The sequence below is a fragment of the Stegostoma tigrinum genome, chromosome 12 (assembly GCF_030684315.1).
Source record: "Stegostoma tigrinum isolate sSteTig4 chromosome 12, sSteTig4.hap1, whole genome shotgun sequence".
Classification (NCBI taxonomy): domain Eukaryota; kingdom Metazoa; phylum Chordata; class Chondrichthyes; order Orectolobiformes; family Stegostomatidae; genus Stegostoma; species Stegostoma tigrinum.
Genome location: NC_081365.1, coordinates 77,486,939 through 77,501,102, shown reverse-complemented (window position 1 = coordinate 77,501,102; position 14,164 = coordinate 77,486,939). Strand labels below are relative to the sequence as shown.

The 14,164-nt window shown below is 40.8% G+C and overlaps 1 protein-coding gene across 4 annotated transcripts in view; it reads left to right on the top strand.

Annotated features, from left to right (window-relative positions):
• Positions 1–14,164, top strand: part of wbp4 (WW domain binding protein 4) — a 53,989-nt gene that overhangs the window by 4,780 nt on the left and 35,045 nt on the right. For 3 of the 4 annotated variants that reach the window (XM_048540367.2, XM_048540369.2, XM_048540368.2), the window contains exons 2-5: positions 8,214–8,286; positions 11,405–11,467; positions 11,566–11,692; positions 13,416–13,559. In XM_048540367.2, the coding sequence (XP_048396324.1) occupies positions 8,214–8,286; positions 11,405–11,467; positions 11,566–11,692; positions 13,416–13,559 (407 nt within the window). Of the gene's footprint in view, positions 1–8,213; positions 8,287–10,775; positions 10,892–11,404; positions 11,468–11,565; positions 11,693–13,415; positions 13,560–14,164 lie in introns of those variants that run through there. The other variant, XM_048540370.1, reaches the window with a different exon arrangement.

Genomic DNA, 14,164 nt, shown 5'->3' with positions numbered 1-14,164 from the left:
AATTGGTCAGACGTGACCTCCCCTTAACAAAACCATGCTGTTCTTGATTGTTTTTGATTAATGCCTGCCTGTCTAAATGGATATTAATTCTGTCCCTTGGAATTGCTTTCAGTTATTTCCCCATTACCAAGGTTAGACTGACTAGCCTGTAGCTTCCTGGTTTACCTTCATGAATAATGATATTGCATTGTTTGTCTTCCAGTCTTCTGACACCTCTCCTGTTGCCAGAGAGGAATTGAAAGTTCTTCCAAGTATCCCTGTTGTTTCCTTCCCTGCCTCAGCCAGCAATCTGTGATACATTTTGTCTAACCCTGGAGTTTTATCTACTATTTAGCCTGCCAGTCTGCTCAGAACGTCCCCTCTTCCTCAATACTGATTTCTTTAATCATATCACAGACCTATTCCCTGATTTCTATACCCAAATCTTCCCCCTCACTAGTGAACGTCAACACCAATTATTCATTTACAACCCGATCTACATCTGCTGGATCCACACACAAATTGCTACTGTAGTCTTAGAGTAACCCTACTCTTTCCCTTGTTATTCTTTCACCTTTAATGTACCTATAAAACAATTTAGGATTATCCTTTACTTTACCTGCCAGTGTCTTTTCATATTCTCTTTTACCTCACCTAATCTCTCTCCTAAGCTCCTTTTTGCGCATTCTATACTCCTGCAGAGCTTCTGCTGGTTTGAGCCCTCAGTATCTGCTGCAAGCCTCCTTTTTTCTCTGAATCCATTGCCATATATCCCTTCGTTCTATGCGTTTTCTTTATTAGAACATCTTGGTCTTGTACCCTCCATAGTTCTGGGACGGATTTACCTGAAAGTATCTGCTCCCAGTCCATTTTAGCCAAGTCATATCTGACCTCATGAAAATTAGCACCCCCCAAGTTTAGAACTTTTGACTTCAGGTCCATTCTTGCCCTTTCCTATAACTTCATTAGATTCAAGATTGTTATGATCACTGTCTGAAAACTGATTCCCCACTAATACTTCTACTATCCCTTTATACTTCCTTTGAAATTTGCATATCTGCTCTTCTGTTTCTCTTGGACTGCTCAGCGGCCTGTATCCTGGAATATTGAGATGCCAATCCTTTCCCTATCTCAACTATGTCTCAGCAATAGCAATGACATTATAACCCCATGTTTTAATCTGTGTCCTTAACTCATTTGCCTTGTTTGTCAAACTCCTTGCAATAAAATAAATACCATCCAACCTTGCCAAGCTCCCTTGTGCCTTAACTGGCCTATAATATTTGTCTTCCTGACTTGCATGCTGTCACATCTAATTTTGGCTGTTTATCTTCCCCTGCTGAACATTCTCTCTGGATCCCACTCCCATGCCAAGTTAGTTTAAACTATCCCTAACAGCACTAGCAAACTTTCCCACAAGGATTCTCGTCCCATTCTGATTCAGGCGTCTGCTGTTTGTCTTCTAGGTCCCACTGCCCCTAAAACAGTCCCAGTGTCCCACAACTAAAGCCCTCCCTCCACCAACTCTGCAATGCATTCATCTGGACTAATCTCCTGTTTTGATACTCTCATGTTGCACCAGAAGTAATCCGGAGATTACTACCTTTTGAGTCCTTGTCTTTGATCTACTACTTATTTCCGTAAAATTCTGCTTTCAGGACCTCATCCCTGTTCCTATCTATGTCGCAGATACCAATATTTAACAAAATCTGTCTGTTTGCCCTCCTTCAGAATGCCCTACAGCAATTCGGTGACATTCCTGACCCTGCACCAGTGAGACAATATAACCTTTTTTAAGAATCATAGAATTTTACAGCACAAAAGGAGCCCATTTGATCAATCATGTCTGTACCGCCTCCTGACAGAGCTACTCAGTTCATCTTGTTCTATAGCCCTCTAACTTGATCCCTTTCAAAGATATATCCAGCTTTCTTTTGTAACCTCCTATGAAAGTACCTGCACCACTCTCCAAGGCAGTGTGTTCATATCCTAACAAATCTCTTGAGGAAAGAAGTTTCTCTTCATCTCATTCCTAGCTTTCTGGTTGTCGGTCTTGGAGTTGTGACCCCTAATTAATGACGTATTAACTAGTGGAAGTAGAATATCCTTCTCAAGCTCAATCTCTCTATTCTTTCCTTGCAACTAAAATCTTTCACTCATGGTATCATTCCAGTAAATGTCCTTTGAAGTCTGTCCAGGGTTTTGACATCTTTCTTTAAATAAGGTGCCCAGAACACAGTTCTTCAAATGTGGTCAGACCAATGACTTCTAGAGGTGTAATTTCGCATTCTTGCTTTTATGCTCTGTGCCTCTATCTATAAACCCAAGGATCCAATAAGCCTTTTCCCAACTGTTTCAACTTGCCTGGCTACTTTCAGACAATCATACATGAACCCGGAAGTTCTTCTGCTCCTGTACTGCCTCAAAGCTGTACCACTGAGCATTTTTTTTGTTTCTTCTGCCAAAATGCAGTACCTCTCATTTCTCTGCATTGAATTCCATCTGCCTGGTGTCTGTCCATTTGGCCAACTTGTCAATATCCCTCTGAAGTCACTCAGCACCGTCTTTGCAATTCACTTGCAACTTGGTATCCATCTGCAAATTAAGAGATTTTGCCCTCAACACTAATCCCTAAATTGTTTACATAAATCAGAAAGGCAAGGGTCCTAAAGAGCACCGGTTTCAACTTGTCTGTTCTGAGAAATGACCAACTACACTTAGCCCCTGTTCCCGATCCTTTGGCCAACTTCTAATCCATGCTGCCAAGGACCTATCAATCCCAAATATTTCTAACTTGCGAACCAACCTGCCATGTGACACTGTATAAAATGCTTTCTGAAAGTCCAGCATTCAAAGCACTAACCTCCTCTACCTCATCAAAGAACTCCACTAAATTTGTCAGGCATAACCTGCATTTGACAAAGCCATGTTGACTGTCTCGAATTCATTTATTTTTCTCTAAGTATATGTTTATCTTATCCCATATTATGGCCGATATCAGTTCTCCCACTACTGATATCAAGTTGACAGATCTGTGACACCTTTCTTAAACAATGGTGTTAATTTGCAATCCTCCAGTTCATCAGGACTACTGCCTTCAGAGAGTCCTAAAAAATTTCTGTCAATGGCTCTGATTTTTTTTTCCATTAACTCTCTCAGCAGTTTGGGAGGTATCCCACCTAGGCGTGGCAACTTCGCTATCTAGAGTGCTACCAGCCTTGTTAGCACCTCTTCTTTATCTATCACTCAAAAGCTCAGTTGTTGAAAATCCAGGTTTTCAAGTTGGCCATTGTTGCCATCTTCTGATCCAGGAAAAACAGAATATTCGTTTGGTATGTCTGCCACATCCTTTGTTTTAGTGAGCAGCTTTCCCTGCTTGTTCCTTATGGGCCTCACTCTATCCTTTGCTAATCTTGTGCTATTAATATGTTTGAAGAACATTTTTACTGTTTGTTTTTAGCATACTATCCTTTCTTCATGCTTCATCTTGGTCTGCCTATTTCAGTCTCGGGCTCTGTCCTGCATTTGAGATACTCTTCCTGATATCTGTTGCTATTGTTATTTTGGGCTGCATCATTTGCCTCCTTTTTCTTCTTTATTTTCTTATCAATATAGAAACAAAACAGTAGGAGCAGGAGGAGGCCATTCAGATCTTCATGCCTGCTGCACCATTCTTCACAAACATAGCTGATCATCCATCTCAATAGCTTAATCCTGGTCTCTCTCCGTAACCTTTTGATCCCATTTGCCCCAAGTGCTATATCTAGCCACCTCTTGAATACATTGAGTTTTGGCATCAACTACTTCATGTGGTAATGAATTCCATCCCTAGTCATTCATGGTACTCCTAACTTTGGATACCTGTATTTACTTTTCATGTGTATGTCCCCAGCTTGCACCCAATTCATCACCCTTTTGAAATTCTCCCATTTTTCAGCACTGCTTTATCCACCAAAATGTGTTTCCAATCAATGTTTGAGTCAAACTTCTGGACTTCTAAAGTTTGCCCTTTTTCGGCATGGCATCTTAATCATTGACTAATCTTTATCCTTTTACAACTTAGTATTGAACCTTGTGTTGTGGTTGCTATTTCCCAAATGTTCCCCTACTCTGACGTTCTCCACTTACCCATCTCATTCCCAGGAACAGATCCAGGACAAACCCCTCCCTGGTAGGGCTGGAACGTATTTTTCAAGAATGTTCTCCTGTACACATTGCAGAAATTTCTCCCTTTCTGTGCCCATACTCCACCTTTTTACCAGTCTGCCATTGGTAATTGAAATCAGCAACTGTCACAACCCTGCTTGTCCTGTAAATTTCCATAAATTGCACACCCAACAAGGTCACTGCTCACTTCCTGTTTCTCATCTCCAACCGTATAGATTCTAATTCGGGAACTGTTCCTCATTCAAGGGCACTGATACTATCTTTGACCAAGAGCGCTACCCACCTGTTTCTACTAAAAGCCTTATAACCCGCGATGTTACGTATTCAGTCCTGGATATGGTATACTTACTGGATACTGTTCTGGCTTGAGCCACATTTCTGTCAGTGCTACTATGTTATATCCCCTAGAGCAATTTCAGTTTCCAGTTCCCCAGTTTTGTTTACTATCCTCCATATTTTTAGAACATAGAACATAGAACAGTACAGCATAGAACAGGCCCTTCAGCCCACAATGTTGTGCCGACCATTGATCCTCATGTATGCACCCTCAAATTTCTGTGACCATATACATGTCCAGCAGTCTCTTAAATGACCCCAATGACCTTGCTTCCACAACTGCTGCTGGCAACGCATTCCATGCTCTCGCAACGCTCTGCGTAAAGAACCTGCCTCTGACATCCCCTCTATACTTTCCACCAACCAGCTTAAAACTATGACCCCTCGTGCTAGCCATTTCTGCCCTGGCAAATAGTCTCTGGCTATCAACTCTATCTATGCCTCTCATTATCTTGTATACCTCAATTAGGTCCCCTCTCCTCCTCCTTTTCCCCAATGGAAAGAGACCGAGCTCAGTCAACCTCTCTTCATAAGATAAGCCCTCCAGTCCAGGCAGCATCCTGGTAAACCTCCTCTGAACCCTCTCCAAAGCATCCACATCTTTCCTATAATAGGGCGCCCAGAACTGGACGCAGTATTCCAAGTGCGGTCTAACCAAAGTTTTATAGAGCTGCAACAAGATCTCACGACTCTTAAACTCAATCCCCCTGTTAATGAAAGCCAAAACACCATATGCTTTCTTAACAACCCTGTCCACTTGGGTGGCCATTTTAAGGGATCTATGTATCTGCACACCAAGATCCCTCTGTTCCTCCACGCTGCCAAGAATCCTATCCTTAATCCTGTACTCAGCTTTCAAATTCGACCTTCCAAAATGCATCACCTCGCATTTATCCAGGTTGAACTCCATCTGCCACCTCTCAGCCCATCTCTGCATCCTGTCAATGTCCCGCTGCAGCCTACAACAGCCCTCTACACTGTCAACGACACCTCCGACCTTTGTGTCGTCTGCAAACTTGCTGACCCATCCTTCAATCCCCTCATCCAAGTCATTAATAAAAATTACAAACAGTAGAGGCCCAAGGACAGAGCCCTGTGGAACTCCACTCACCACTGACTTTTTACATGCATACGCTTTAATCCTGCCCTTGTATCTTTCCTGTTCACTGGATTTCTTTGGCTGTAGAAATGTCCATCTATTCTTCTTACAAGTGAGTCCTGTATACCACTGTAGCCCTGCCAGCCTTTTTCCTCCCCTTTTCTGGAACAGACCTGCCAATTGTGCCGTGCTGTTGGCTGCCACTGTTTTTCCCTGTGCAGTCATTTCCCTGAAAAGTTTCCAAAATGGTATATCTGTTAGAAAGAGAAATGGCAATGGGGATTCCTGCACTCCCTGCCATCCTGTACTCTGGTGGTCAGTGGGTATCAGGAGGCAAACTCCATACCTGACATGTAGGAAGATGTTTGTGGTTGTTAGAGGTCAACCATGTCAGCTTCAGGACTTCTCTGCAGGCATTCCTCAGGGTAGTGTCCAAATCTTCAGCTGCTTCATCAACGACCTTCCCTCCAACATAAGGTCAGAAGTGGGGATGTTCGCTGATGATTGCACGATGTTCAGCACCATTCATGACTCCTCAGATGCTGAAGCAGTCCATGTTCAAATGCAACAAGATCTGGACAATATCCAGGCTTGGGTTGACAAGTGGCAAGTAACATTTGCGCCGCATAAATGCCAGGAAATAACCAACATGAAAAAGAGACAATCTGACCACCATCCCTTGGCATTCAGCGGTGTTAACCATTACTGAATCCCTCACTATCAACATCCTGGTGGTTACTATTGACCGGAAATGCAACTGGACTCACCACAAACACAGTGGCTACAACAACAGGCCAGAAGCTAGGGATACTGCAGCAAGTAACTCACCCCCTGACTCTTCAAAGCCTGTCTACCATCTACAAGGCACAAGTCAGGAGTGTGATGGAATACTCCCCACTTGCCTGGATTGGTGTAGCACCATTAACAATCAAAAAGCTTGACACCATTCAGGATAAAACAGCCCGCTTGATTGGCACCACATCCACAAGCATCCACTACCTCCACCACTGATGCTTAGTACAGACTGCTGCTACTATCTACAAGATGCATTGCAGAAATTCACTAAAGATCCTCAGTCAGCACTTTCCAAACCCACAACCAATTCCATCTGGAAGGACAAGGGTAGCAGATATTTGGGAGTGCCACCCCTTGTAATTTCCCCTCCAAAATATGATCCAACATGCCTTGGGAATATATCACCATTCCTTCACAGGAGTACTTGGAATTCCATCCCAAATGGCCTATTGCTCCTAATTTCAATGTTTCTATGCATGCTTGATTTTTCCAATCAGCAGACCCCTAAAGCTGCAGCTATCAGTTGAAACTGAAGAATATAGCCTTACAAAATATAAATCCCAAAAAAGGCCTATACAAGCTCTGAACAAAGTCATTTTCCCCCTGTCTACTGCACTAAATTTCCAGCAACACACTCAAGCTATGTCGTCTGTGTGAAGTGTGCTCATCTTGTGCTTTTACTGTCGTGTTGCCAGTTCTTGTCAAACCAGCACATAACGTGAATCAGCAACAAAGATCACACAACTAAGAATCACATTCTGAGCCATATCATAAAGCATAGGATATCAAGAGTCTCATCAGACTGGAAACTCTGTTTCTCCCTTGCAGATAATGCTAGGTCTGTTGAAAATGCTGCAGTAGCTCAGTTTTTATTTCCGATTTCCAGAATCTTCAGTATTTTGGCAGCATCTGTGAAGAAAAAAATCACAGCTAACGTTTTGGGTCCAGTGCCCCATCCTCAGAACACCCTTCCTCACCGGACCCAAAGCATTAACTCTGATTTTTTTTTTTCTTCACATATGCTGCCAGACCTGCTGAACTTTTCCAGCAACTTCTCATTGAACCATAGAATCCTTACAGTATGGAAACAGGCCCTTTGGCCCAACAAGTCCACACCGACCCTCAAGAGTATCCCACCCAGACCCATCCCCAGACACTATGGACAATTTAGCATGGCCAGTCCACCTAGCCTGCACATCTTTAGATTGTGGGTGGAAACCTACGCAGACACAGGAACCATTCGCAAACTCCACACAGACAGTCGCCTGAAGGTGGAATCGAACCCGGGTCCCTGGTGCTGTGCAGTCCTTTCAAATTTTCATCAGTATTTTGTTTGTTTTTAAGCATTCCACACCTGTGACATGACCACCTCACTGAACATGCTGTCTAAGACTTGGCTTAATGAAAATATTAATGTTTTGGTTCTTGTTACATTTGGAATGTATAAACTCTTGCAAATAAGTTTTTAGGTGCAATAAATTGTACAGTAAACATATTACTATCTCATGGTTTTGATACTTCACCATAATTTTATTTTAAGGTGTAGATTTGCTCACTAATCCACCACTAAGCATGGTAAGAGTTTGCATCTTGCAGTATGGGAGCTCACTCGGCAAGTTCTCATCTGTGATGTAAGGAAGCACTGAGGCAGCTTAACCTGGTTATCTGCTACATGAGATGTTTTATTATAGATGGCCTCCATTTTTTTTTAAAGGAAGAGTGGTTATTGTTTTTTGTTTTTTGAATAGGTTGTGTATCAACTATGTAATGTTAATGTTCCATATAAAGTACTCTTGGGAATCAGCATAATAACTTATTTTATTTACATATTCTGCAGGGCTGATTACTGGAAATCTCAACCAAAGAAGCTCTGCGATTACTGCAAATGCTGGATAGCAGACAACAAACCTGTATGTTGAGTTTTCTTTATTAAAGACAATGTTGACACATCTAATCAGAGTGGAATTTCAGTAAAGATATTTTATTTACATGTTAGTTAACTAGATTTTGATAGTGCTACTTTGTTTCAGGTCAACTGTGATAAAATTAATTACTATTTGGACATTTTTCAATGCATCAGACTATCTACAGTAATTACTGATGTTACCGCTAAGAACACAATGTTGTTATAGCAGGTGGAACTTTTTTGAATGTCGCTAAAGGACAGTGTTCTAGTATAGCGGTGAAAAGAATTGGAGGGAAGGCAAGATAAATTGATTAGTGTGACACCAAGAGTAACTTTGAAGTCTGTAAATAGAAAAAGGAATAGGGAGACAAAGCTAGATATTCCCTCTATAGACTTGGGAAAGAACATGGTAGAGCTGTGCTTCTTAAAATTTGTTCATAGGATTTGGGCATCGCTATTTGGGCCAGCAGTTAATTCCATTCACCAATTTCCCTTTGAGAAGCTGATTGCCGTCTTGAATTGCTGCTACCCTTAGTGTCGGTGCTGGCGTGTTCCCATGCATCCACTGCCTTCGTCCATTTGGATAGTGGAGGTCATGGATTTGGAATATGCTGTCAAGTGAGCCTTGGTGAGTGACTGCAGTGCAGCTTTTAGATGATACGCACTGCTGCCAATGTGTGTAGGTAGTGGGGGGACCCATCTGGGGTATGGGTTGCCAATCAAGCGAGCTGCTTCGTCCTGGCTGACCTTATTGGCAAAAGGAAGTTATTCTAGCACTAGCTACCCTACTTGCCATCAGAATGATTTGAATATTTTGGATTTAGAAATAATTGAATACGATCTCAGTTCAAATATCGAAGTAGTACCTCTGTAACCATTTTGGAGTGCTTTGTTTGTTCTCAACGATTCAGTCTGCTTTAACTGAAACATAAGGCAGAGGGAAAGTAATTGAGAAGTTGGTGAATGGATGTGGTCACCGCATTAGACTGCACAGAAGTAATGCTGGAGCCTTGTGTTGGTGGCATAATGGTAATATCACTAAGTTCACAACTGGAGGCACCGAGTAATTCTCTGGTGACCTTGGTACCAATGACAGCTAGTGGAATTTAAAGTCAATAAATATGGCTTTGAAAGTTAGTCTGGGTAGTGGCGACCATGACAGGTATCTGGTGTAAAAACCTGTCTGGTTCACTAACATATTTTTGGGGAAGGACATCTATGCATACCTGGTCTGGCTTATTCCAGCCAGCAAGAATGCAGTTGTCTCTTCTGAAATGGCCTCACAAGTCAGTCAGTTAAGTGGTAGTTAGGAATGGGCAACAAATACAGCGAGTGATCCCCATATCCCATGAAAGAAGGAAAACTAAATCCCTTTCATTATCCCCACCACGAGTAGGAAAGAGCATCATTTTATCAGCATTGGAAAATAACTAACTATCATAGGAATGAGAAAAGCATAATTTTTCAGGAAGGCAAGGGAACTTAACGTACAGAGGAAATGTTGGAAAATGATATGTAATTTTTCTGACATAGTAGGAGCTGCCGATGCTGGAGAATCTGAAATAACAAGGGGTAGAGCTGGATGAACACAGCAGGCCGAGCAGCATCAGGGGAGCAGGAAAGCTGATGTTTCGGGTCAAGACCCTTAATGTCAGCTTTCCTGCTCCTCTGATGCTGCTTGGCCTGCTGTGTTCATCCAGCTCTACACCTTATCTGTGTAACACTTGGTTATTGGAGAGGAACCTGCTCGCCTTTAGATGAAAGAAGACAGAAATACTTGGGAAGAGTTGATTCTGGTCCCACTTAAACAGCCATCTTACACTGATGTCACAGCTTTGCTACACCAAAATGTGCCAAAATACTTCATACAGGGAGTCGAAAAAATATCTCAAAGAATTAAGAAACAGATGAATGCATGTTAAGAAACCTTGTTGGAATAGATGGGTTTTCAAAAATTTCTTGCAGGTGGAGTGTAGAGTTGGGAAGTTCAAAGAAACGGGGAATTTTGGAGGATGTGTGTGAGGCATGTGAAGGCTGAACCAACATTTGTGGGTCAAAGGATGAGTGAGAATTTTCTTTAAATCAGAATTGCAGGGTGTGAGGAGTTGGAGGATGTAGTGCAATCAACATTGATCATGCTGGTTCTATTCTATTATTTAGCTACTGTGGTGATTACAGTGCTGTAGTGATGAGACTGTGGGTGTTGTAGATATTATGCTTGTCCCAGGTCTCAAAATTATTTTATGGAAACAGTTGGAATAACTAACAATTTTTAGCTGAGAGGAGGAAGGAATTTCATGGTATATAGGTAGAACTGTGCTATTAAATATAACAGTGCATTTGTGAATATGGAAAGCCTTTCTTGCTGATCTGTGGGTAATGGAAAAGCATATTTCTTTAATAGATATCCTCTTGCATTACATAGATTAGAGATTTCAAAGTTTTTTGCAGAGTAACAACTCCTTGACATTTCAGATTACACACCCTTTTTCACTGTCGATACAGTTTCCATGTTTAGAATTCACTAATTGCTGAACAGTTTTGCAGGCTGCTCAGAATACACAAAAATTTTTGAAAGCTGGACATGCTTGACTGGATATAAAAAATGGGTGAGGTTTTGAATTTTTTTTGGGGTAAAGTCATGAAAGGATAAAAGTATCAGTTGGTAATGACCATAATTTATTGTGAACTACTTCATGATTGAATTTGAATTTAATTTTAAAGCTGCCTTTTGTAATCAGAAATTTTGAAAACCAGGGAATGGAAAAAATTGAAAGATAATTTTGTGTAGAATTTTCAGTTGTTGTAATATTAACATAATAGTATATTTTTATGAAAATACTTGGATAGGGAATCTTTTTGTTTAGTTAGGCAGTTTGCATATGTCAGTGTTAACAAGAGTAAGATAAAACACAATTTCATACTTGCAGATATGAGATGAATAAAAGCCACCACGACATTCCTGAGGACAATTTGGGGTGGAGAGTTGATGCTAAGCTAGCCAGCAGCACTCATATCCACTGAATTTTCTTTACATATCAATCAATGCTGTTTTTATTCAAACATTAAAGCTGTTGCTTAGATACCTAACAACTCTTGTTGTTTTCACATATTTCCCTCAGAGCATTGAGTTTCATGAAAGAGGGAAGAACCATCAGGAAAATGTGGCCAAGAGAATCAGTGAGGTACCTCTCCTTGTTTCTTCTTTTCCCTTTGATATCTGTTGTGTGCATAATTAACATTTTTGGCTGGTCCCGATCCACATGTTCACTTCTGCTTCTAGATCAAAAAGAAAAGTTTGGACAAAGCAAAAGAAGAGGACAGAAAAGCAAAGCAATTTGCTGAGATGGAGTCTGCAGCTATGAAAGCATATCAAGAAGATTTAAAGCGACTTGGCGTAAACGTTTCAGGTAGCATTGGTTCTTGTTATAATTTTTTGCTTATTTGAGAACTGTTGAAAGTGTTTGTGATACTCGGTTCATTTTGAAATTCACATGAGCAGGCAAGAACTACTGGGTTATATCGCTAGATACACTGTTTGATAATGTCAAAACAAATCTGACTATGGCTTCAACTCCACATTCTGACTTAACCTCACTTATAAGTAAACCTCTAATTGTGATGCAAATACCATAAACTGCAACTCATAAGTTAATCTTTGAAGCATCCAAATTGCCCAAAAAATGGGGCTTGACTTGTATGTCAAACGTACAAGTTAGGAGCCACATCAGATTACCTGAGAGCCACAGTGTTAGTGTGGGTTGTTCCCATTTTGAAATGCAAGAAAAAATATAGTTCATTTAAATTAAATAAATGTGGCAAGCTTTATCGAATGAATTAATTCTACAAACTTACCTTTAACTAAAATCAAACTGTTATAAAAAACATCTGATTCATTGTTTTTTGACATTGAATTTGTCAAGCTCATTGAGTCACTTTGGCTGTTGCACTAGATTAAGGATCCCATTTTGGAGTGGCTTATGTATTTTTACTTTCAATCATTTTTCCACAATAAAACGTCTTCTCTGTCTTTGAATTGGATATTTAGCATTTTTTAATGATTTGGTAATTTTGTGCATTACCCTATGATTTGATGACAAAACGACACAATGCAAAGTGGAGCAGCTTTTCTACTCTCTTATGGAAAACAAGCCTTCATATCAGCCATCTACTTTAACATTCAGCAGGAAGGTAACCCTTGAGTGGCCTGCTGAGGCTCGCATCCAGTTGTTAAATTATGGGCACTAGATCTTCTGGTAGAACCTCAAAGTCTGTGCTCTTTCTTCAGAGCTGCCTGTGATCTTATTGGTCTGAAATCTGAACATGTGTCACACTAATGTGACATGAGTGACAATCGGGGCGGCACGGTGGCTCAGTGGTTAGCACTGCAGCCTCACAGCGTCAGAGACCCGGGTTCGATTCCAGCCTTGGGCGACTGTGTGGAGTTTGCACGCTCTCCCCATGTCTGCGTGGGTTTCCTCCAGGTGTTCCAGTTTCCTGCCACAGTCCAAAGATGTGCAGGCTAGGTGGATTGGCCATGCTAAATTGCCCATAGTGTTTAGGGGTGTGAGGGTTATAGGGGAATGGGTCTGGGTGGGATGTTTCAAGGGGCAGTGTGGACTTGCTGGACCGAAGGGCCTGACCCTACACTGTAGGGAATCGAATCAAATCTAATCTAATTGCATTCTTTACACTGAGTTGTCTATTCCATGTGTTATTGATCCACAATTTCACTCCTTAGGTATTCATCCAACAATTGTCATGGACATGCACATAGATTCCTGTTGCACACTTGGTTTTCAGCATGGTTTTAATTTGAAAATTACCACAGGCTTTAATTTCCTTTCATTGGATACCCAGGCCACTACCACCGTGAATTATGTCTTCTGATGTTTGGTGATTTTCACTAGAAATACATTACAAAATATTATATTCTTCAGGCAAAATTTGTATTTGCCAAAATACCCTTTTTCCTTCCCATTTCTTAATCCTCCCTCTTTTTTTCCCCTTTCATCAGTTTTCCCCAAAACAGATGTTTTTTATTTTTAAAAGAAAGTAAAGAATAACTTAAAACATAAATACTTCCTACGTCTTCATGTACTGTAATTGAAAACAAATAATTTGTCGTCTTAGCTTCTTCATCATCAAGTACGACTGAGCAAACATCAGTAGTAAAGGCCTCTGACACACAATGTGCAAAGCAGAATACAGCAAATATCTGGGTACAAGGCGTCTCACCTGAAGGATATTTTTATTATTACAATACTAAAACAGGAGGTAAGACTTCAACTTGGCTTCTATCTAAATTCTGCTCTGTGTATATAGAAGAATGTGCCTGAATTAGGAATTTACCTGTCCATCACTCATGATTTAATCCCTGAAATGCGACAAATGCAGTAAATTTGCTTCTGAAGCACAAGCTTTTAAGTTGAGAAATATGAGTTTATAGCACTACAACTTTCTAAAGCTATGAGGCCAAGTACACTTTGGCCAAATACACTAAATCTCAAGTTAAAATAAAAACTGTCTTTTCGTCACTTGCCTCCCTGTATCATGCAACATCCTTTTTCCCAACAAATCATTTGCCTGGAAGTTGTCTCCACTCACGACTTCTCCAAAACAACAAATCCACATCCTGCTGTATTAGGAAAACAATCCTAAAAATGCTCTTTTTTTTTAAACTGGAAAAAGCTCACCTTTCGTCTTCTGGTTTCCCTATTGTAGATGATCATGATAAGTACCTAGCATCATTTATTCATTGTGATTTTGCTTTGTTTTATCCCACCCTGCTGATTGAACCTTTACTTTCAGATCTTTGCTGATTTGTGCTGTTTTTCAACTGAGTCCAGCTGTTGGTTTTAGAGTTTGGGTCTTTTGCTGTG